At 33.6% G+C, this 23,554-nt stretch overlaps 1 protein-coding gene across 3 annotated transcripts in view; it reads left to right on the forward strand.

Annotated features, from left to right (window-relative positions):
* The first annotated feature begins 7,041 nt into the window (after window positions 1–7,041).
* The window catches only part of LOC121422898 (neurogenic locus notch homolog protein 2-like), a 54,633-nt gene continuing 38,120 nt past the window's right edge, over window positions 7,042–23,554 (forward strand). For 2 of the 3 annotated variants that reach the window (XM_041618136.1, XM_041618137.1), the window contains exons 1-11: window positions 7,042–7,532; window positions 12,890–13,003; window positions 13,994–14,347; window positions 18,309–18,422; window positions 18,953–19,066; window positions 20,509–20,622; window positions 21,045–21,158; window positions 21,522–21,635; window positions 22,234–22,347; window positions 22,848–22,958; window positions 23,224–23,337. In XM_041618136.1, coding sequence (XP_041474070.1) covers window positions 7,460–7,532; window positions 12,890–13,003; window positions 13,994–14,347; window positions 18,309–18,422; window positions 18,953–19,066; window positions 20,509–20,622; window positions 21,045–21,158; window positions 21,522–21,635; window positions 22,234–22,347; window positions 22,848–22,958; window positions 23,224–23,337 — 1,450 coding nt within the window. In that variant the 5' untranslated portion in view covers window positions 7,042–7,459. The remainder of the gene's footprint in view (window positions 7,533–12,889; window positions 13,004–13,993; window positions 14,348–18,308; window positions 18,423–18,952; window positions 19,067–20,508; window positions 20,623–21,044; window positions 21,159–21,521; window positions 21,636–22,233; window positions 22,348–22,847; window positions 22,959–23,223; window positions 23,338–23,554) is intronic. The other variant, XM_041618138.1, reaches the window with a different exon arrangement.

The raw sequence follows: 23,554 nt of genomic DNA on the forward strand, positions 1-23,554 counted from the left end.
TACAATCCAGGGTCGTTTTCAAATAAACATCTGTGCCCGTATTCTGAAGTCGGGTTTAACTTCAACTCAGGTTTAAAGTTGTGGTTTAAGTATGGATAGCCAATTGTTACATAAATCACTAACAGTAGAGATATAATATTTCACCTATTTGGCTCTCAAATCATTCATAATTGTGTAGGAAGTATAAATAGATAATTGTTTTCACTATCGATGAATCAGGAAAGAGCACAGTAAACATAAGAAAGATACAACTTAATAAAAAAATTGACACTTTTGGCTTGCCATAACTTTAGCACAAAATTAGACCGTGGTCTAATAAACCCGACTTCGGAATACGGGCCTGGGTGTTTCAATATTTCTAAAACCTTACGTCTTACGCTACACCAACTTGAAGATGGCAAGCCCAAAGTAATTATTATTTATGTACGTTGAGATAATGTACACAACAAGACTTTTTTTTTAATTCGACAGATGTTTTTGCAAAAAAATAAATTGTATGAGTATTTCAAAGTTTAAAACGAGGAAAGGCTTCATATGCATCCGATTTAGCTCTTCATAGTTAAGTTCGTAAAGTCATGCGTAAATGTATTACTAAAGGGAAAGCTTTGAAACACCAACACTTTTGAAGAAAAAAAGTAAGTTATATTTTTGTCTTTCACCAAAAAAAAATGTGTTTATGGCAATGTTGTAAATGTATCATTTGTCAAACATCTATTTCAGATATATTTAAAGTATATTCTTTATTTCCCTAAGAATAAATGTATGCTCTTAATGTGAACTGCAGATTTATATTTTACATAAAAATAAAGATGCTGTAGCATAGTTCATCCTCTTATATGTAGATTATGTCTCCATTGCTAGCTGATACACCCTACTTTTGTTTTGAAGTTAAAGGTGCTCCGGGCTGAAGATATTTCTATATGAATAAATAGAGTAGAATTCAGAGAGAAAAATGCTCTAAAATGTATCAAAATTTGATGACAAATAACAAAGTTATTGAATTTTAAAGATTTGCATTGTTCTGGGAAACAGTTATAGGCATGACTTCATGAATATTCATTAGGTTGACTGACGATGTCACATCCCCACTTTCCTTTTCTTATGTTATTACATGAATTCATAATGTTTCATTTTTTCATAAGTGTCTCAATTATGATGAAATAAGTTGCAGCAAGAAATAACTAATGCACTTAATCACTTGTCAATCCAATTGTTTAAGTTCTTGGTCGAAAAAAGTTGAACAAACCCCGGAATAAACCTAATATCAATACAAAAGAACAAGTGGGGATATGACATCATCAGCCCACCTTATGTATATTTACGAAGACATGCCTAGAACGGTTTTACCGGAATAATGCAAATCTTTAAGTTTCAATAACTTCGTGATTTTTTATCCAATTTTGATAAAATTTTCATCATTGTTGCTCTGTGAATTTTACTCTATTTATGGTGATTAAGAATCTTCAGTCCGGAGCATTCCTTTTTGGTAAAATGACGTGTTACTAATTATCGCCTTATATCTTCAGTACTAAGAGAAGACTCGCGACACTGACGAACTATGATAATAAAGGACCCAATTTGTATCGTTGGAACTGAAATACAAAATGTTGTTAATATTTACTTAAGTCATAGTTTCTACAGTGGTATGATGTAAAACGATGTACATATTAATCAAATTGGAGCACATTAGTGTAAATATATCATTAAAGAGTCTTAACTTGAACTTAGTTGTCTACCGGATACTTTTTGTTGCCGTGTTTTGCCAGTGTAAGGGAGCTATCGGTTAGGCATGTTTGCTGTAATTGTAAAGAACTGTATCATATAATGAAGGTAAAAAGTATGGAGTGAAAACGGAATGCTAAGTGATTCATGTAGCTTCCAATTTCTAAAGAAGTACAAAAGAATACACAGGTGTACTGTAGGGCTCACATGAGTATTACAGACCCCCATTCACTCACGTGTTATATCATAGCTCATCAAAAAAATCATTAAAAATCAATCCCTCGACAGATTTTGCTTTAATTCACTGACATTAGTCACAATTAACAGTACATTAAGACTTGATATGTTAATCAGGTACTTGCCCAGCTCAATCAAAAGTTAAATGGCCTGAAATAAGACTAACCATAATTTCGGCCAGAAAAACCAGAACTGCATTGTAGGTAATAATAATTAAAATGAAACACAAAAATGCAGTCTAGCCTCTCCAAACGCCTTAATTATGAAAGAGTATGAACATAGCATTATCTCTATCGTTTTTCTTTTGATATACAAACATTTGATCTATGTGTAATTAATTATTTTAATCAATAAAGTCATGTGATCTTCACTTACGCCTGTCCGACATGCTTTGTGCGCAGATGAATTACTCTCGTGTGCCCTGTAATCTTTGATGGCCACCTGTAATGGCGCGAGTTTCATGGGAAAACTGGAAAATGATTTGAGTTCAGTATATATATAAATGGGAAGATTTCCAATTTTATTTGATTACGAAATGTGGATATTAAACACATGACGAAATGGCACGACATTTTTCCCAGCGGCAATTGCTCCGGGCTTCATTTCGTCGAAGATATAATGTTAGGTTTGCAGTAGGGTATGTTAGGTTTAGGATAGGGTATAGTGTTAAAGTGATTGGTTAACAATGGTTTGACTTTTAAAAAATCTGAGCTAGAAGGTCACACTTGTCACCTGTGTCTGTGATATGTTACAAAAATGAAGCCCAGAAAAAATTGCGTTCAAAAATAATTATTTAGTGCTTCAAAAATTGAAATATAAAGTGACCAGAAACACCATCTTAATTTCATCCCATACACTTATGTGTACTATTTAGGCGTCTATAAGACACCTATTTACAAAATCAGTGTTTGCCTTGTAGTTTTAGCTTTTCATTCTCAATAATGGTTGTTTTCAGGGTTTATTAGTTCTAATACATGCACTTGTACACATGTTTCATCTTGGTTTGAGAATTTTTTAAATCGGCTGCTCACGAAGTTAAACAATACCTTTAAATCGAGGGTTGGGGTTGGTCATTCCATTTGTGTGTGGAATTTACAGCGGAGCAGTTGACGTCGGAGCAAATGTCATGGAACCGACGAAATACATCCGATAGCCTTATTGGGTCCTGAAATTTAGCGGTATATTATATTATGTTAACAGTTTCAAAATGTGACAAATCCTCTGAAATTTGCCATTTTTAAATCAATATTATGACAATTTTCCATATACTTTCACATTTATACAAAAAAAATAAGATTGTTTTGAGTGAATATATCTATTTATGATGTTACGTGGCACAGTTGCGGCTATTCGAGTGATTTCAAATCATGCTTTAAATCAGTTTTGCAACATTCATTCTTGATTTCCCCCTCTAAAGGTTAGCATTGTGACGGCTCAATATATCCGACAAGAGGGACCGAAAAGTAACTATCATTACAAAAGAATATTTCGTATTGTATCTGGCCAGTAAAATTTCGTCCACACTCTGCAAGAAAAATCGAATGAAACATATGCCTGACATATTTTACCCCAGGCCTGCCGCATCAGACGTGTCTTAAACAGAAGTGAGATGGTACTCCATCACTGTTTACCTCCATGATCGTACTGCTGTATATAATGGGGCATAAGCGCTTGCCCCCCCCCCCCATTCCAAAATTAAAAAAAGTTCTACGTCCAAGTAAAAAAGGTTATGAGGGGTGAGGGGGGGGGGGATAAGGGAAGAAAGAAAGGTGAACTGATGATTCTATTTTCTGAATATATCATCCTACAGTATCACAAATTTTCGCTCGCTTATAATTCCGATATTTTTGGCTCATTGTGCACAGCCATACGCGTGGGCGTTGTGTTATCAGTTCGTTTTGGGGTACAATGTGACTGAGTTGTCAATTTTCTTACTTTTTTGGGGGGTGGATTTTACAGAATTCATGGACTTGGAGGAGACACTCAGTGTCTCACTCCTGACAATGGTTTATTGGTCGTTAAAAAATGTCAAATAATCATGTGTGGTACCTGCATGCAAAATTATGTATAATGTTGCCCTGTTTCTGTATAGCTTAAAGGGAAATATTTCAATAGAGTAAAATTCACAAAGCAAAATGCTGAAAATTTCATCAAGTCGGATAACAAATAACGAAATTACTGAATTTTAAATTTCATCAGTAATTTGGGAAAACAGTTGTATGCACATCATCATGAACTCATTCACATTTCATTGCACATACTGATCCAATATTTCACAACTTAAAAACATTGAAAATTGAAGATATTAACATATCAAACGGCCATATTTATGTTTAAATTTTCATCCAATACTATCCCGATTCCATTTCGCAATTTTTTTGTTTACAACAAAGACATTCACAATTATCCAACACGGCATTCAACAGATCTTCACTTAACCAACCCAAAAATATTACTCGCTCATAAGACGATACGCCACCGTGGCCCAGATATTTGGAATGCATTGCCACATGATATAAAACAATGTACATCTCTCTATTCGTTTAAAGCTTCGTTGAAAAAAATGTCTTATTTCTAAGTATACCTAATTTGATTCACCTGCACTCACCCACATGCACACACTTGCACTTCTTTTTACCTATTTTTTTCTACCAATATATATATATTTAAATCTTATATTTCGTGACGATCAATTTATCAAATATAATTTATGATGGTTTTCATGTAGCCCCCTCTCCTGGCTGCTATTGCTTCAAGCACCTCTGTGCTTATAATAGCTGGCCCCTGTATTTTACCGAATTATATCACATGCTTAGGTATGATTTAATTATCAGTCTTGTTTGTATTTACAATGTATCTTGTCACATTTAATTTGTATTCATTCAATTATGTGAACATGCTAATTTATCATTGATTTCTGAATAAAATGCAGAAACTCCTGCAAAAAAAAAATCATTAGGTGGGCTGGTGCTGTCACATCCCCACTTTCCTTTTTCTTATGTTTTACATGAAATCATAAATGTTTCATTTGTTCATACATGTGTACATGATGTGTCTCCATTATGATGAAATAATTTGCGCAATAATTAACTAATGCACTTAATCAGAAATCAATCCGATTGTTTCAGTTCTTGGTATAACAATTTTTGAATAAACCTAATTTCATATAATGAAATGCAAAAGAAAAAATCATCAGCCAACCTAATGAATATTCATAAAGACATGCCTATAACTTCTGAGGGCTGTGTTCCACCGAAAATTTTAAAGACCAAGAAAACTAGTATAAAGAAAGGGAAAGGAAAAAGTTTTTTAAAAAGGTCATATTTATTAGTATTATGTCTAAATCTGTCACCGAAAAATACGTTTTTGGAATAAAAAGTTAAACGATTGCTCACTGGCTTCGCTTGCTCGCAACTTTTACGATTTTTCTCCATACGTCATGCCTTCCCCAATTTTATTTTTGTATTGCCTTGGCTCATTACGCTACTGTTGTTATATATACATCATAACACTGATTTGATTATAAATCCATACGGATTAGAATTTTTTAAATGTATGTATATTGCATTTATCAATGCCGGTAATTTTAAGAGAGTCATTCCACACCATACTGAATCTCCGACCACTCTATTTCAAGGCATAAAATGAAATGTATTAAACTGACGTTATTATTTTCTTATCATTTTTATCATTCTTATTATTTTCTTATCTTATCTTTGTCACAGAAATAAGATATTTTCCTTCCTTCTTGTCACATCTCTTTATTTCTCCTTTTCCTTTGTAAATCAATCAATGCCATAGATAGAACAATCATACAAAATATTTTATTATCATGAGCCTTTCGCTTTGGCTTTGTCAAGCAAAGTAATTAATAGATAGTTTCATGTCGCGTTATCATTGCTACAATGTTTGAAATAATGTGAGTGTATGTGTATATTTGCTGAGTAGAGCCCTTTATTTCTAGAATAATGAATTAAGTAAATGACAATTAAAATCAATTATCAGTATACTAATGGATTTGGACGAATGTGTGTGATGTCAGATATCTGAGCGCCCATCCATCATTGCGTTCATTGGAAAACAAAAAAATAAGACAGAAACAAAAATGGCTACGCATCAAGTTGTAGATATTATTACCGATGGGATAAACCACCAGAATCTCACTCCTATAAACGTCTTCGGTTTCATTTGTTTTAATGTATATAATTTTTTTAATATGTTTTTCTTCTTAATAACTAAAATAATAATAATATGCAATCATATAGCGCAAAAAATATATCTATATATTCTATTGCGCTGCAAGAGCTTCCTAGGTGCTATGCATACTATAGGAATAGAAAGGTTTTTAATTTTAACTTGATATTATGTAAATTTGTTGAATTCCTAATATTGAGGGGAAGTTTGTTCCAACTGAAAAATTATTTATTATAAAACACACAGAAAGTATTTGGTGATTTCGTTTTGTGATACCACAGTGTATAATTTCTGAGAAATTATTGAGTTTAATAAGAGGAATAAGATAAGATGGGAGGATAAAGCGAAAATCGATTTATGAACCGCTATACAGACTTGGTATTGAGGTCGGAAACAATAAGCAACATGACTAATCGCAAGGGCGTGTGTCGGTGCTTTATGGCTGTTCGTAGCTCGCACACACCTAACGATGAATGCATCAAAACATACCCACCCATCCGCAATTATCTCTACCAATAATCATCTCTATCAACTCAGACATCCATATTTCAACCCCAAAAATAGAACGAACATAATTATCACGGTACCTGTGAGTGGGATAGGTTTAATCAGGGATATCCCTGGTTTAATGTTTTAAGTAATTATTACATTTTAGTTTAAAGCCTTTCCATCCATATGAACATTCCTGTCCTCTGAGCTTGTCTCTTGCCTTAATGACCACAATGGCCTGCATTACCATAAGAATTGATTTCTCTCAGCTGAGTTTTATTTACATCTCCATTAGAATCGATGCAGTCGAATCTATTGGTTGCTTTGTCGCTACGGTTCATGGCGCCTCAATAGCCCCCTACCGTGCTGAATGCTCTATTGGTTCTGCATACACCTAGCTCTGAGTCCCGTTGCTAATGCACGGCCGTTACGGCGTCCTTAGTGAGAGGCTTTTGAATCTCATTACCAGCCCCCTGCGCCACGCTGAATTGAAGCCATCACGCTACAGGTTGTATTATACTATGCAAGTCTCCCACTCGGCATTATCGGGGGACCAATTACTCAACCTATGTTACGAGAGCAGCTAACTGGTGGATTATTACAAAACAGAATGAGCTTGTGAACCATGCGGATTAAGGATCTCTAAAATATTTTGCATTTTGTGATTTTCATCTCGTTTGGAAGTAAAACACTGATTAAAACAAAAGTCGTCTCAATATTTTTATTGTGATTCGGCTTGCCAGCCAATTAATATTCGGATTGTTGTTTTTCCAATCCAAGACTTGTCATCAGCAGATTAAACAATTCGAAGGACAACATGGATTTTAGGATTTTACTTACTCTATGCATATTGGTCGCCATTTATTCTTCTAGCTCAGAAGCAGTAGGAGGTTCGTATTTTCTTGCTGATGTTTATGTTGCATCATTTAAACATCTGTCACTGCTACATGTATAGGTTTACATATGTGTTTTGAATGCACCCTATTGTCGTCCATTTAAATCCCTCTTAAGCTCTCAATACTAAAATGCAGTCCAGTCTACTAGCACACTCGATTAACCTGCTGAGAGCTGCTTTGCTCTCGTAAAACGATCTCTTTTCATATACCAGTCATACTATTTCTTATCTGCAATTACCAATACCCTGATGGATGTTAAATTCAAATGTAAAAAGAAAGTGTATATGATAGTATTGTATTTTGTGAATATACATCATCATCATCCGTGAAAGTACAGTCCACCAGGTTGGTGTATCATCGTACTTTTATCTTGTTCTGTTGTAGGTCATGTAGTTTGATTCAGTTGCCGAATTCACAATGAATGAGATTGTAGAACCTACAGTTCCTAAAATTTATAACACCCTTTAATAACATTCATTATTTTTACAACAAGAATGCCATTCTTAATAAGTGTACCATGGAACATATGACTGAAATTACATGTATCCTTGTGAAAAATATTGCGTTTATTTACTGTTTAATATACGTTACATACTGCGTTTGAAAAGTTTTTTTTTCAAAATAATTTTCATTACTTTTATACAAAGTCAATCAAACCAAGTTATATTTCCAGAGAAAAAGGAACGAGTGTAAAACATTTGGCATTATTCTTTATACAGAAGAAGAAAACTATCTTACATTTATGCGTATTTTTGGGGAAACACATGGGCTTAAACGTATATGACAGTCAAAGTAGAAGTATTAGTTGCAGTAATATAAGTAGAAGTGGTTAGGAGTAAAAGTAGTAGTCATGTTAGTAGTAGTGGAAAGAGTAGTAGTATTAGTGTCAGAAGAAGTAGAAGTAGTAGTAATAATAATAGTAGTAGTAATAGTAGTAGAAGTAGTAGTAGTAATAGAAATAATTAAAGTAATTGTTTAGGTGAAGATGATGATGGCAATGATGAAAAATTATGATAACCATGATAAAAGTGAAATAAAATAATAAAGATAATGATGATAATTACAGTAATATAAAACTTGATAATACAGGGTTAATAATGCTAAAACGATAATAATCAGTAAGGAATATGATGATAATCATCATCATCGGGGGATGATGTCCTCTCCGACATAGCGTTTACGCTTTTTTGAGAGAGGCTCAAGGGGGATAGGGTATATGTATCAAATAATGATGACATTTCATAGGGCGCTCCATAAAAAAAATAAAACTGACAACAGATTCATAACACAGTAAAAAAACAAATAACCGTACATGTATTTTGTACTAGTGGAATTTAAAAAAAAGGATGTCAAAATAACGTGTTTCGAAGTGTATCTCTCACCATTTTTTTTCTTAAGAGAGTAGGAAATGTTATCGAAATTAGTTGATTGAATATACCCGGACATAAAGTATTTTTTCAAAGAGATCAATCAGGTGATTAAAGTGGTATTGTTGAATTAAAACACATAGGCGACTCGCCTGTCCGGGATTGACATACAATGTATCTGAAAGAGAAAAGGTTTGCATAAACCTGAGACGACAATGCCTGGCCGATCGATTTTTTCATCTGGGCGTCGCCCTTTAAATTCTATAAGAGAGACAAAGAGGTTCCGGGTACGATGGGACTCATTAAACCATTCTTCCCAAATGTTAGAAAATACCAAGATGGAAACGCCGTTATTACTACTCTTTTCGCAAAATGAAATTACTAATTGATGATGAAAACTTATGAATGATAGGTAATCCTGGCAATGTTGTATAGGGTATACTCTTATAGTTTATATACTGCATGTATAGAGGTTATAATATACTATTTGTGTTATAATATAACATATTGACAGTACTGTCTGTGGGTTTTGACTGTGAAAAGTCTTTGCGACGAAAAGAGCTATAAACGACTGGTTTAACATGAAACCAAGATCTTACCTGAAAGCAAGAAACAAAAGCAGTTATGCTGTAACCAACAACTTGGCATATTTTATCATTATAAACAGATACAATATTGAAATTAAACATATAAAACTTGAAATTTCAGAGACCTTGTTACATATAAGATCCTGAAGATGAAATGTATATTTATTTTCGTCAATAAGTTGCTTTTGCAACAAGGGTACTGATTAGCAATAATGTAGATATATATACTTTACACACACTCACACCTATATATATATACACATCATTGTATATATAACACAAAATAATGCTGATGATAATGCTTTGATTGCAAATAAAGTTTTTATTATTCACTCGAATTTTCGACGGTCCTCCGTCTTCTTCAGGAGTAATATTATATATATATGTATATATATATATATATATATATATATATATATATATATATGACTGTTCCCCCTTTATATCTTTCCCTTTATAATTCTTGGTTGTTCTTGGCTTAGAAGTTATGTATCTCTTATGTTTCATTTACTAGTAACTTACTCTTTATCATCAAAATATATATTCAATTGATGATTATCTATCATACAGGTTTTTAAATTCCTATTTTCTCGAAAACCGGAATAACGTATATACACGTATTGAAAAAAATAATTAAAATTATTTGAATAAAAATCCATAGCCACTTGCAATGTTCCTCACGGGCACTGATCCTCCCATGGTTAGTTGTCGATAACTCTACACTATCACGACCATGGATTTCACATGACTGACATAATTCTTAACCGCTTGGAAGAGTGACCGAAATGGATACGTTAACTGTCTATGATCATAAAATTCGGGATGGTGTCAGCGTAAGGTGCTTTACTTAAACCATAGATGTAGGAATTCACTAACATTATTGAACCACCATGGACCCTACCTTGAACACTACCATAGACACAAATCACCAAAAGGGGCAGTGGGAAAAGTCCTCCCTCCTTCGAATTTGAATTCCTCCAAATTAGGACCAATAAATACCATCTGTGGATAATGTTTGTCTTGTAATTACAAAACAAATAATATTGTTGGCAAGCTGTGATTTTACCCGCTATTTTAGTGTTTACCGAAAGCTAATATCACTAGCAGATGAACTTGATTGATTTCCGTCGGCTTACGGCTTTTTTTCTCTTTCTCCGTAGAATAACTTTCACTTCTTATTTGTACAGCACTCAACAATTCGAGCATGCATTGTAACACTTGCAGTATACACTGTACATTCTATGTAGTTTATGTAGTAAAATATGGTAGTAAAGTATTTAAAGTAAAAAGATTCAAATTTATACTGCATTATTTGATATTGACTGTCAACAAGACTCTTTTTTAATCTTTCTGTTTGTTCTTTAAACATAATTTGTGTTATAGTCGAGAGAACCGATTAAATTTATTACATCTATGAAATTACTGTAAAAAATTAAGCTTTATTAAGAACTTATCGTAGCTAAATATCAGCGTTTCAGTTGAATTGCTGTAGGACAATGTGCACTGTATAAGCGCAAAGTTTTACTAATGTACAATTTCAAAAAATAGTTTCGTAGGTGAGAACTGATGCACTTGTTTTTCAAATGATAACCAGAGCATAAAAATAGTGAGGAAATGTTTTCATCTATTCATCGATACAGACGTTTTGAAATTTTAACCTTTAATTTCCAACAATAGTGCATAGTGATGTTTTTAACATTTGAAGGATAGTATTTGCATGTTCTCGGGGAGGGGAAGGGGTGGATCATAATACATGTACTGCGTGTTGATTTAAGGCTCTCGTCAAAATTCTGTCTTTACCTTAATGACAAACAATACTGGGTCAATAAAAACATCAATCAAACACGACAATGAAGTACATACAGACTGAATACATCTTTCTTTAAAGAAGTCATAACAATAGTCAAGATCAATATTAAGAATTCCAAGCTTTGTTCTCGTCTTCCCTTTGGCTTCTTCTTGTATGTATAGATTATTTACAATTTCAGAAGAAAAGGTAAATGCTTGCTATCACACAATGGTAATTGGTAATGGTAGGGGTAAATATAATATCAATAATGTAATCAATGTCATAGGTGATAATTATCATGATGGTGATGATAATGATAGTAAATTATTGTGATGGCGCGCTAATAGCCTGCAAAGAACATTTCGCGTAATTGTGAAAGCAAATGCTCCAATTTCTGAGGCAATATATATTTTTTATGCGATTCAGTGTAACTATTGAACAACATTTAATTTAATTCTGTAAATATATACCTGTACGCTTTCGTGTAGTATGTATAAAATCCCTATAGGAATATATTCTGTATTTGACTAATATGACTTGCTCTTCTAAGAACCAGATAATATCGGCCTGTGTCATCACGGCATTTGACTTCTCAATAATTGATTGGCAGACACCGCTTCGTATGCAGTCAAAGCAGCTGTTCGACATTGGCTGACAATGGTCATATTAAAAACCTCGTGTAGGGATGTTCCTTAGCAACGGTTATATTCGTTGCTATGACAGCTAAAGAATGGATGCAGTCATGCATGGGTTATAAATGCAATGCAATGATTGTTCAAAAGTGTGCTAGATTTTGTCTCATTGTGTCGTACATGTAGACCAAACTATGATTTCGTGAGTCATCATAAAAAGTCGTTCGTGCTTGAGTTGAATTAAATCTGTCTTTATTTGGAGGTTTATGATGATTATAATAACAATAATAATAATTGTGATATATTGATAATGTACTTAAAAACTAATAGGTATAATATTGATGATAATATCAGCAACAACAGATTAACCAAGTTGACGACAGTGATTATTATGATGATAATAATAATAATGTTATATATAAGAATTGTAATAGCAATTATTATCACTACTATTATTTATATGACCAAATCATGATACAAACATAGATGACATTATACATGGTAAAAACAAACAATACAGAATGGAGCAGTGCTACATGCTACATGAATTACATTCATTTATTTAGTTATTTTCTCTTTAAGCATATTCATAGCATAAAATGATTAAGAATGTTCCAGAATGTCTCAGTAAAGCTTTGTTAGTCATTTTTTAAATAATAATAATAATTATCATCATCATCGTCATCATTGTTATTATTGTTATTACTGTTATCATTGTTATCATTATTATTATTTACTGACAATAATGCTTTTACCAATACCAATGGTTATGATGAGAGCGTTAGTAGAAGTGAGGTAGCAGTGGCAGAAATAGAAGTTGAAGTAGAAGAAGTATCATCATTATTATCATAAGAAGCAGAAGAAGAATGTACATTTATGCATGATATGATTGCTTTTATTTGCTGATGCTTATTATATACATGTATTCATTATTGAGGAGTAAATTTTTATCTATATTCTTTCGTTCTTTGTACAGAATGTAACAGCTCTCCTTGCAGCAATGGAGCAACTTGTTTGGAGGGCGAAGATCACTTCATCTGCGTTTGTGTTCCGCGCTACATCGGGCCTACCTGCGATACTCTATTGGATGGTAAGGATATCAATATCAATGTTAAAAGGTGTAAAAAGGCAGTATAGGAGTGGTAATACGGATGGGGCGGTGGCTGTTTTTAATGATTTCAAGTGATCCAAAGTAGAAGAGATAAAATAGAAGGTCATAACGAGGACAGGGGAAGAAAACGGGTGTTTTGGGCTGCATAACTGACACCTACACCCTTTATCAAAATACAGTAGCGCCTCGTTGGATAGATAGGGAAATCATTAAATCACTTTATATCAATCGTAAAAACAATCAAAGAAGCTTATGTTAGATCTGTAATGATTATTCATATGGTCATTTGAAGTTTATAATGCACGGTGATTTGTGTACATTTTAAGAAAGCATTTTAACTTTATTGGTCTGGGCACATAATCATAAAAGAGATTGTGGCTTTGAAAGTCAGTATCTTCATTTAATCATGGATCTATGAAGAGATGGACGATTAATGGGAGCATTTCTTTGATCCAATGATAGTCACCGCCACCTGGTTATGTGCATCTTAATGAGAAATACAGGTGTTGTGTCAATAGAAACTACTATGGCTATCAAGACATATCTGTTCACTTATTCCTAGGTCTTGATTTTTGTTGACTGATGCCCTGATTCAGAATATGCCTTCCAATCGACATGCTTCAGATTTGGAGCAGCAAACTTTAGAAGTAGGTGATATTTGTGACATAAAATGTGATATTTTTCGATATCACTTCCGCTCACACATAAGACATTGAGAGATAAACGATCTATACAAGTCATGTGTCACGTATATCTCAGGGGCAGCGAAACCGGGGGTACTGGGAGTGGAGGCTTCAGCCCCACTTTTTTCCAAAATCGTTTACAAACCGTAACAAATTACCATTTAATTGTGATTTTTTTGCACGGTCAGCCCCCACTTAAAAAATCATAATGTCTTGGAAGTCCTTTAAGTTTTGTTTTAAAAAGTTCGTTACACTTTATGTTCTGATTAAACTCTTTCCACTACAGTATCAGTTTATGACGGAACGTGTGGTGGAAGCTTCTTTGGTTCAGCTGGAGTTCTTACCTCTCCTGGTTTCCCGGGGGTATACTCACCCAACGCACGATGTCTTTATCTAATCGGAATCCCCAACGCTCAGAACATCCTGATCACCATTACTGCCTTTAACCTCGAATTCAACAAGGATTACTTAGAAATTGGCAGTGGCGATTTCGGGCCATTATCGGGTCGCCTCCAGCAGCTCACAGGAAATAGCTTATCATTGCCGTACGAAGTAACGGTCAGCAACCGCCAAGCTTGGCTCTACTTCTACAGTGATGTAAACAACGAAGAACAGGGTTTTCAAGTCCAGTACATCGCAGGTAAGAACGAATAAAAAGATTAAAATGCAAAGTTTCATTTGATCTTTTGGCTCCAAACTTTGGTACCCGGTAGGGGAAGGCGGGGTAAGTTGAGCATAGGGGCAAGTTGAGCCACCAGCCCCAGGCCAATAATGAATGAGTCAGAAATTGTGGTGGTGTCATGTATTGAAGACCCATAGCATAACCTCTAACCCCACCACATTGTTTTCAACTTTGAAACAAAAAGTAGTTTTTTAGAGGGAAAAATATGAATTTCGGCCAAAAAAGTAAAAAAGAGTGTGAAATAGATAAGTGCTTTATAAACACACACGTCTTTGAATATAATAAAGACATGATAACAACATTATTAGTCCAGGTATGGATCTTCATTCTTGTCATAGTCTTTTATATGATGGATGCATAATAAATGTGTGGATACAAAATTATCGCACTAAGTTCGGACTGGGGTAAGTTGAGCCAAACAGCATGGGGCAAGTTGAGCCATGGTAATTCTTATGGTAATGTATCTTGAAAAACAAACAAACCATAAAAATCGATTGAAATGCTGGCTGAAAGGAGCAAATTTACATGACTGCTCTTTTCCTTTTAAAGGATGTTAGTATTTATAGAGAATTAGCAAGTGAAAAGACTTTAAACAAAAAATTTACATGCTGGTTCTCCCCTCATACATTTTGTAGGGGAAGGCGGGGTAAGTTGAGCATAGGGGCAAGTTGAGCCACCAGCCCCAGGCCAATAATGAATGAGTCAGACATTGTGGTGGTGTCATGTATTGATGACCCATAGCATAACCCCTAACCCCACCACATTGTTTTAAACTTTGAAACAAAAAGTAGTTTTTTAGAGGGAAAAATATGAATTTCAGCCAAAAAAGTAAAAAAGAGTGTGAAATAGATAAGTGCTTTATAAACACACACATCTTTAAATATAATAAAGACATGATAACAACATTATTAGTCCAGGTATGGATCTTCATTCTTGTCATAGTCTTTTATATGATGGATGCATAATAAATGTGTGGATACAAAATTATCACACTAAGTTCGGACTGGGGTAAGTTGAGCCAAACAGCATGGGGCAAGTTGAGCCATGGTAATTCCTATGGTAATGTATCTTAAAAAACAAACAAACCATAAAAATTGATTGAAATGTTGGCTGAAAGGAGCAAATTTACATGACTGCTCTTTTCCTTTTAAAGGATGTTAGTATGTATAGAGAATTAGCAAGTAAAAAGACTTTAAACAAAAAATTGACATGCTGGTTCTCCTCTCATACATTTTGTACATAGTTTTTGTGGCTCAACTTACCCCAGAAGGTGGCTCAAACTTACCCCATATATGGGGCAAGTTGAGCCATTTGACATCGCTTTTTTCAAAGGTCACGATGACTTTCAGTGTGGGGATAGAAAGTTATATATAGGTGGAAAATATTTCAGAAGAATTAAATTTCAAGGCAAGGTACTTATTTTGACAAGATTATTAATCATATCAATTCTAACATGCAAAAAGCAAAAACTGTCACAACTTACCCCGCCTTCCCCTACATAGTTTTTGTGGCTCAACTTACCCCAGAAGGTGGCTCAAACTTACCCCATATATGGGGCAAGTTGAGCCATTTGACATCGTTTTTTTCAAAGGTCACGATGACTTTCAGTGTGGGGATAGAAAGTTATATATAGGTGGAAAATATTTCAGAAGAATCAAATTTCAAGGCAAGGTACTTATTTCGACAAGATTATTAATCATATCAATTCTAACATGCAAAAAGCAAAAACTGTCACAACTTACCCCGCCTTCCCCTATTCATATCTAAGGAAAGGTTCTAGAATTGCAATGCACGGTGTATATGTACAGCTGTAGACTTGTACGCAAGTCCAAGAGTACGATCACGATGATGTAGCCAATACCTCTTTCGAATTCAAAAAAGTTCATAATTGTTTTTGTATCGTTTTTTTCCGACGGTGTTCTCAACTTCTAATCTTAACACTATTCTTTATACCAACAAATTCAACTTCAAGTAAAAACTCTCTTTTTATACACATTGGTTTATCATGTCTCCAAAGTTTACTTGAATATTTATTGTTATTGGACATTTCTTTGAACAAAGAATTAGACATTTATTTGAAAAAAATATTTGTTTCCTTTCACTCTTGTTGCGGTTATGATTTACATCAAATATATCACTGTTTATGTTTATATATTATGTTTTTACTTTGTAAATCTTCTCAATTCAGCCACTGGCTGCGATGAAATGATAATAAAATCTTTAATTCAATTAATTCAATTAACCAAGGTGAAATATCATATCTTATAAGGACTTACTCATGAAACCTGGTCGTAAAAATGGTCAATTATTAAATGTCATTCGGTGTGGGTTTTAGTTCACACGGTCAAGGTCATGGGTTATTGTACTTTGACCTTGATGTGGTATCATCATAAAAAACATAACCAAGGTTAAACTTTTGAATATTCAATATTGATATAGAACTTACATGAAATTATAATCATTATGAGGAATTATGGTTAGTATGTAATTTCGGGTTACTAGGAGAAGATCAAAGGTTATTTGGGATCGATAAACTTAATCAACAGCAGACTTATCCAAAAGTTAAGATTTTGAATTGAACATGTTGAAGTTATAAGTCTGTACTATGTTAAACTTAAAGAACAAGTCCACCCCAACAAAAAGTTTATTTGAATAAAAAGAGAAAAATCCAACAACCATGACACTGAAAATTTCATCAAAATCGGATGTAAAAAGGAAGGTTATGACATTTTAAAGTTTCGCTTAATTTCACAAAACAGTTACATGCACATCCTGGTCGGTATGCAAATGAGGAGACTGATGATGTCATCCACTCACTATTTCTTTTGTATTTTGTAATATGAAATATCCTATTTTTCTCCTAATCTTTAAGTGAAACAACAATAATTCCTCCCTGAACATATGGAATTAGCATTGTTTAATACTATATGTTTCAGTCAAGTTGGTCCTTATTGTCAAATTTGTAATAAATGAAATATTGTATAATTCAAACAATAAAAAAAACAAAAGAAATAGTGAGTGAGGGACATCATCGACTACCTCATTTGCATGTCACTTAGTTGTGCATATCACTGTTTTTTTTTAAAGCAAAACTTTAAAATGTCATAACTTTCTTATTTTACATCCGATTTTGATAGAATTGTCAGCGTTATGCTAGTTTGATTTTTCTCTATTTATTCAAATCAACATTTTCCTGTGGTGGACTTGACCTTTGAATATAATGGTGTACAGCTATCAGGAATTAAATGAGTATAATTTTGGGTTACTGGGTAAATATATATCGACTTGGATTAGAAATTGTATTTTGTTCATTGTCTTAAAAATATTAAATACAAATGAATAAATCGTGTAAGAGATGGCTGTTGGATATCATAAATGATATATAATGAATAATAGATTTCATAGTTCATTTCAAGGTCAACGAACGTTGGGTTTTAAGATCAAATTCATATTTTTCTATTTTTGTAAAATTATTCTTCTAAGTTGTTTGAATAGCCAGCATTGCTGATATATTGAATTCGGTAATGCAGGTGAGACTACAGGAAGTGTTATAAATACTATTTTATGTTGGCCATTTATATTAATGTAATTTACCCTTTTAAAAAGTGTTTATATGTTTTCTTGATCTTTAACTTCTATATATTTTATTACGCTTGTCGTAGACTTTCTTGAAAATATTAACAGCTATAAGGACGATTCATCCTATGACACGAAGTTTGGAGAATGGAATACTTGAATTTCGTGAACCTCGTTCTTTTTATTCTTATTCAGATGTGTTTTTTTTTAATTCAAGGAAGTTTACGGTACTGAAGTACTGAAGTCTATATCAGATTCTAATGCTGGACATTTGTCTTAGTTTATATGAGATTATTATCATTACTTTTTAATCACAAATTGCTTTTATCTATGTCCTGTATAGATCTGGATGCATGCGCTTCGTCTCCATGTCAAAACTCGGGCACGTGTGTTGATGGAGATTTTTCATTCAACTGTGTATGTACATCTGGTTGGACTGGGGATACATGTAACACGAGTAAGTTCTGCATAAGTACATATCTCTCTATTCGTTAACACCACCATCATCACCAGCACCACCATAAACATCATTAGCATTTGTTTTGTTAGATCATATCAATCGTTATCATAATTACTTTTGTTGTCATAATTATCACCATCATCATCATCATCATTAATGTCATCATTATCATTATATCATCCTCATGATTATTATCATCATTGTCATGAATATTTTTATAACTATTATTAGTAGTAGTATAGTAGTAGTATTATAATCATGATTATGAAAATCATAGCTATCATTTTTACTTCAATTAGTATAGATATTGTGATCAAAATAGTATAAAAAGAATTCTTTCCACCTAGAATGTCTGATATGAATCTCAATAGATATTTAAAAAAATATTAAAGACATCACTTTCATATTGTAAGAGTAGTATATAAGACTTATGAGAATTTTCTAAAGAAGTGACTAATGTTGTTTGTTACAAATAAATTAACCTCCAAAGAATGTATAATATCACTGATATCATTATATTTGTCCAGATATTGATGAGTGTGCCAGTGATCCTTGTCAAAACGGAGCTACTTGCAGTGATCAGATCAATGGATATGTCTGCTCTTGCGATTCTGGCTGGACGGGTACACACTGCGACATTAGTAAGTCCTATCATTGCTGACATACATTTGGGAAGATTTTGCAATTTTAATGTATATTTTTACTATTGCTAGTTAATAATAAGTTGAAAATATGGATTACAAGATTTGCAGTCGGTGAAGATTATATCATTTGAGAGACCGTTGTTAATCGCATTATGCTCAGAATGTTTCTTCCTTTCTCATTTATTCATCATGATTACAATTTTCTAGCTTTTGGTTGGGACAAAAAAAATATATAAATGGGTAATGGTTCCCCAGAAAATTTTAATATATACCTTTAACTGTCAGAATGTATGTGTGTGTGTTTATGTGCAAATTGAAAATATAAGTTGAAGGTTTGTTATTCTTCGATTATAGGGTTATTCTCATATCAGTAATTTGAGTTATTGTTGGAGTTTTACTGTTTCTGGTTAAGGCTCGATCCGTTTATTATTTCCGTGTGTTTATTCCTATTACTCTTAATGAGCTCAAATTGTATTGTATAATGGTATTTTTATTCGTTTGATTTAGTAGATTTGTTACACCATTATGTCGATTGTATCTTTCACGGTCTTGTAATTAGGATTGATTTTGTCGTATGTTGTTTCTTTTCTGTGTTTTCTTTTTTTTAAGTAGACTGGTATTTGCCATGTACATCTAAACATATGGTAGTCACTTAAGTCATGTAAAGCCATATGCACGTGTGTAATTTTCAGTTGGCTGATCAGCAAATTTCTTTAGTTTTCTTTTTTAGGTAAACTGGGCCAAAAATTAAAGTAAACACTTGGACTGTAACATGTTAACCCATTGTTAAGCCATTTTGAAAGTGCGGATTTTAAATTATAGGATTATAGAAAATATTCCTAATGTCTCAAACAAGATAATCGTGAAGTCATTGTGGGTGGCGGTAAATGACTCCAATCATTCTCTTTCTATTGGTTTTTTGTAATCTCTCTATACAAAAGTGATTCAAGAGTTCCAGTCATGTGAGTTAGATTATTTAGACAAGTGTATTCTAGTCGGCTCGGTTCGTAAATCTACCAACGCCGCCTCCCGTGTTCTGTTGTCTGATATTAGTGAGTTAATGGGCAATGTCTGAAAGAGAGTTGGTAGAATGATGGAGCCATGTTTCAGCAAGACCAATTACATGGCTGTTATGTAAATTCGAATGTTCTAGAAGTAGATTTTCTTGTCAAACCTCTTGTCAGGCACTTGATTTATGACTGTACAAAGAAAGTGCTTCAGGCATTTCGTATAGAATATTTGATGTATACTTTGCCATCATGAATTATTTAAAGATACAATATTGTTGCGCTTGATCATTGCCATCAAAACGAAGCCAACCTCTAACGCTTTTTCAACCCGAAAAAAGAGTTGCATTAGAAGTAGTCATCCAAGGTGGTATGTATATCAGTTATTTTGTTACATTTTCAAAGACTGAAGTAATCTCTTATCTTTTTCAGACATTAATGAATGTTCTAGCGACCCATGCGCCAACGGAGGATCTTGTGTTGATGGTGTCAACAGCTTTGCGTGTACATGTCTGTCGGGATACACTGGTACACTTTGCGAAACAGGTGGGATATGAGAGAATTATCAGTAGATTTGAAAACTGACAACTTTCTTTGTAATGCCCATGGCTCTTAGTTTGGAAAATCATTTTGCAGGCTCGATCATAGTTATAAGGCTATATCATCAAAAGTATTAAAAGTGTGTGTGAGAGAGAGAAAGAGGGGTATGTGTATGTGTGTGTGTTTTGTTAGGTTTTCTAGTTCCTATTATATAATCTACGATAAAAGAAGCGACAAATGAAAAAAAAAACGAAATACCTAAGGCATTCAATGATGATGTTCATGACTGCGATGAGGATGACGACGACAATGATGATGATGGTATTGATAATTTAAGCTTATTCATAAGCACTTTTTGTCACTTAATGATCATTTTACTTATCTTAATGCCAAGATTCATCTTCATTTTCAATACATTTTACTAACAGATATTGACGAGTGCGCCAGCAATCCTTGTTTTAATGGAGCGACCTGTGAGGATCAGGTCAACCAATATACATGCTCATGTGCTTCGGGGTGGACAGGTGTACACTGTGAACTCGGTAAGTACCAGTATATAACAGTATTCCCATATTGACGGTTCGTGATGTTGGTGGGGGATTCACTGAATTAGGTCCATGGTCTAGTCAAAAGTGCTGTCCATATTGGAATATTTTTTTTCAAACCGAAGCTTGATTTGGTCAAGGGGTGATAAAAGTGCCCGTATTAAAACAGGAGTGATGGTATCCACCATTCATCTTATCCAAATACTCTACGTCTAGGTTGAAAACTTGACCAGATGGCATTACGAACGAGCCCTCGCTGGTAGCTGATGAATCATCGGTGAGTATGGTTCCTCATGAAATTGCCAACTGTAATTAAATCTACTGATACCTAAAGATACGTGTATAAAATTATCTTCATAGATATCGATGAATGTAACAGCAACCCTTGTAGGAATGGAGCCACTTGTTTTGATAGCAACAATGCATATAACTGCAGATGTGCACCTGGGTATACAGGAACTAATTGCGAATCAGGTAAATATATCATCTTAAGTAGTGACGACATTTGTCATTTTGTGACCAGAAAAGCAAATTATATAAACATGTCATGAAAATCGATCGTAAATGGGACAATAGTGTCACTCCATGTTTCATATTGTTCCATATAAAAGTGTTGTGTGGCGTGTTGGTTAACGGGGAAGGGTCAATAATGTACACTATTCATTATCCGCATGTGATTATTAATTGGGATACTGCTAGTAAAAACTTTGTCTCTGAAATAAGTTTAGATTGGGCTGAGCTATAATGTTGATTTACCTCAAGATTTTGAAGGTAACATGCTCAATCGATTGATTAATAATTTGATTGATTGATTTATGTATTAATAATATTGTTTGGTTAGTTTGATTATTGTTTAATTATATTTATGAAGGCATCGGGAGTATAAGAATAAGGATTAATGGCCGCTTGATCAGAAAAACTCACGAAAGCTGCAATATTAAATATTTTCTCTCCAATGTTGCTGTTGCACGAGCAGCAAGTATTAAATAACAGTCATACTTTTATCATGTGTTTAATCTAATTTCAGAGATTTAAGAAAATAAACCATAATAACGATACAATTGTTTTTCAGATATTAACGAGTGTGCAAGCCAGCCTTGTCTGAATTTGGGTGTATGTCAAGATGCAGTTAATGGATACACCTGCGTCTGTAGCGACGGATACACGGGAACAAACTGTGACCAAAGTTAGTATCAACATTTTTTTTTTAAATTAACACAATTTGATTTTCAACCAATCAGAAGCGTATATTTTGGACTCACGTTTGATTACTTTAGCTCTATTAAAACTTTACTGTTTCTTAAAGGGGCCGAAGATGCTAAATAAACCCCAATAACCCGTTCCAATCTCCAAGTATTGTGTAATATCCGCAAGCTGTAAAGAGAATCGGTCAACTATAGTTTCTGAAGAGTTTTTTCTAAACTTTATTGTTAAAGGCAGTTGTATAAAAATAGTGTGTACTACTTGATTTGTAATTAATTATTACTACCGAAAATATCTCTGATTTTTTATACTCTTTTTTAATTTGTTGCATTGCCTTCGTTGGATATTTATTTTAATGAATTCTTTTTATAGAATATATTGTAGGCCTATCATCGACAATGCTTCAGTAGACAACCCACATTTCTTCGATTTTCTTTAGTTTACCCTTCTCATGAATGACATGAAATGTAATGTCTTTTTCAGATATTGATGAGTGTACAAGTTCACCATGCATAAACGGTAATTGTGTTGATGGGATCAACCGTTACTCCTGTAATTGTGACCCCGGCTGGCATGGAATCAATTGTGATCTGGGTAAGTTGATATGAAAACGTTTGTGCATTAATTGATTTTGATTCGATCTTAAAGATGAGTCCATGGTTGTTAACCAACGAAAGCAGAATTAAGCTTTATGCAACGGATCGATATTCCGTGGTTTCAAATGGAAGGATGTCAGAGTTAATTCCATATTTTGATCAAAGAGATTTACTTATTTACTATATTTCGTATTTTTTAATATGAGAGATGGCTTTTATAATTTGTCTTATTATATTTCTATCAACAACTTTTCCCCTCGTAGATTATGATGAATGTGGAGTTTCGCCGTGTCATAATGGAGGCGGTTGTATCAATGGACTTAACATGTTCACGTGTGTTTGTACTGCTGGCTGGACGGGTACAACATGTCTGGAAGGTATTGTATATACCCCTGTATACGGGGAGAAAGAAGGGTGGTGTGTTTTTATCTACCGATATTTGAAGGTTGTGCAAAAGCATGTGGACAAGTTTTATGGCTTGGCAGATCGTATTAAAATTGAAGGGAGAAATGAAATGAAACAAAATGTAATTAATTAAATGGATCTTTGAAAGGGGGAAAATGAAAATGAATGAATAAAATGATATTAATAATA

This window comes from Lytechinus variegatus, chromosome 10 (genome assembly GCF_018143015.1).
Source record: "Lytechinus variegatus isolate NC3 chromosome 10, Lvar_3.0, whole genome shotgun sequence".
Lineage (NCBI taxonomy): Eukaryota > Metazoa > Echinodermata > Echinoidea > Temnopleuroida > Toxopneustidae > Lytechinus > Lytechinus variegatus.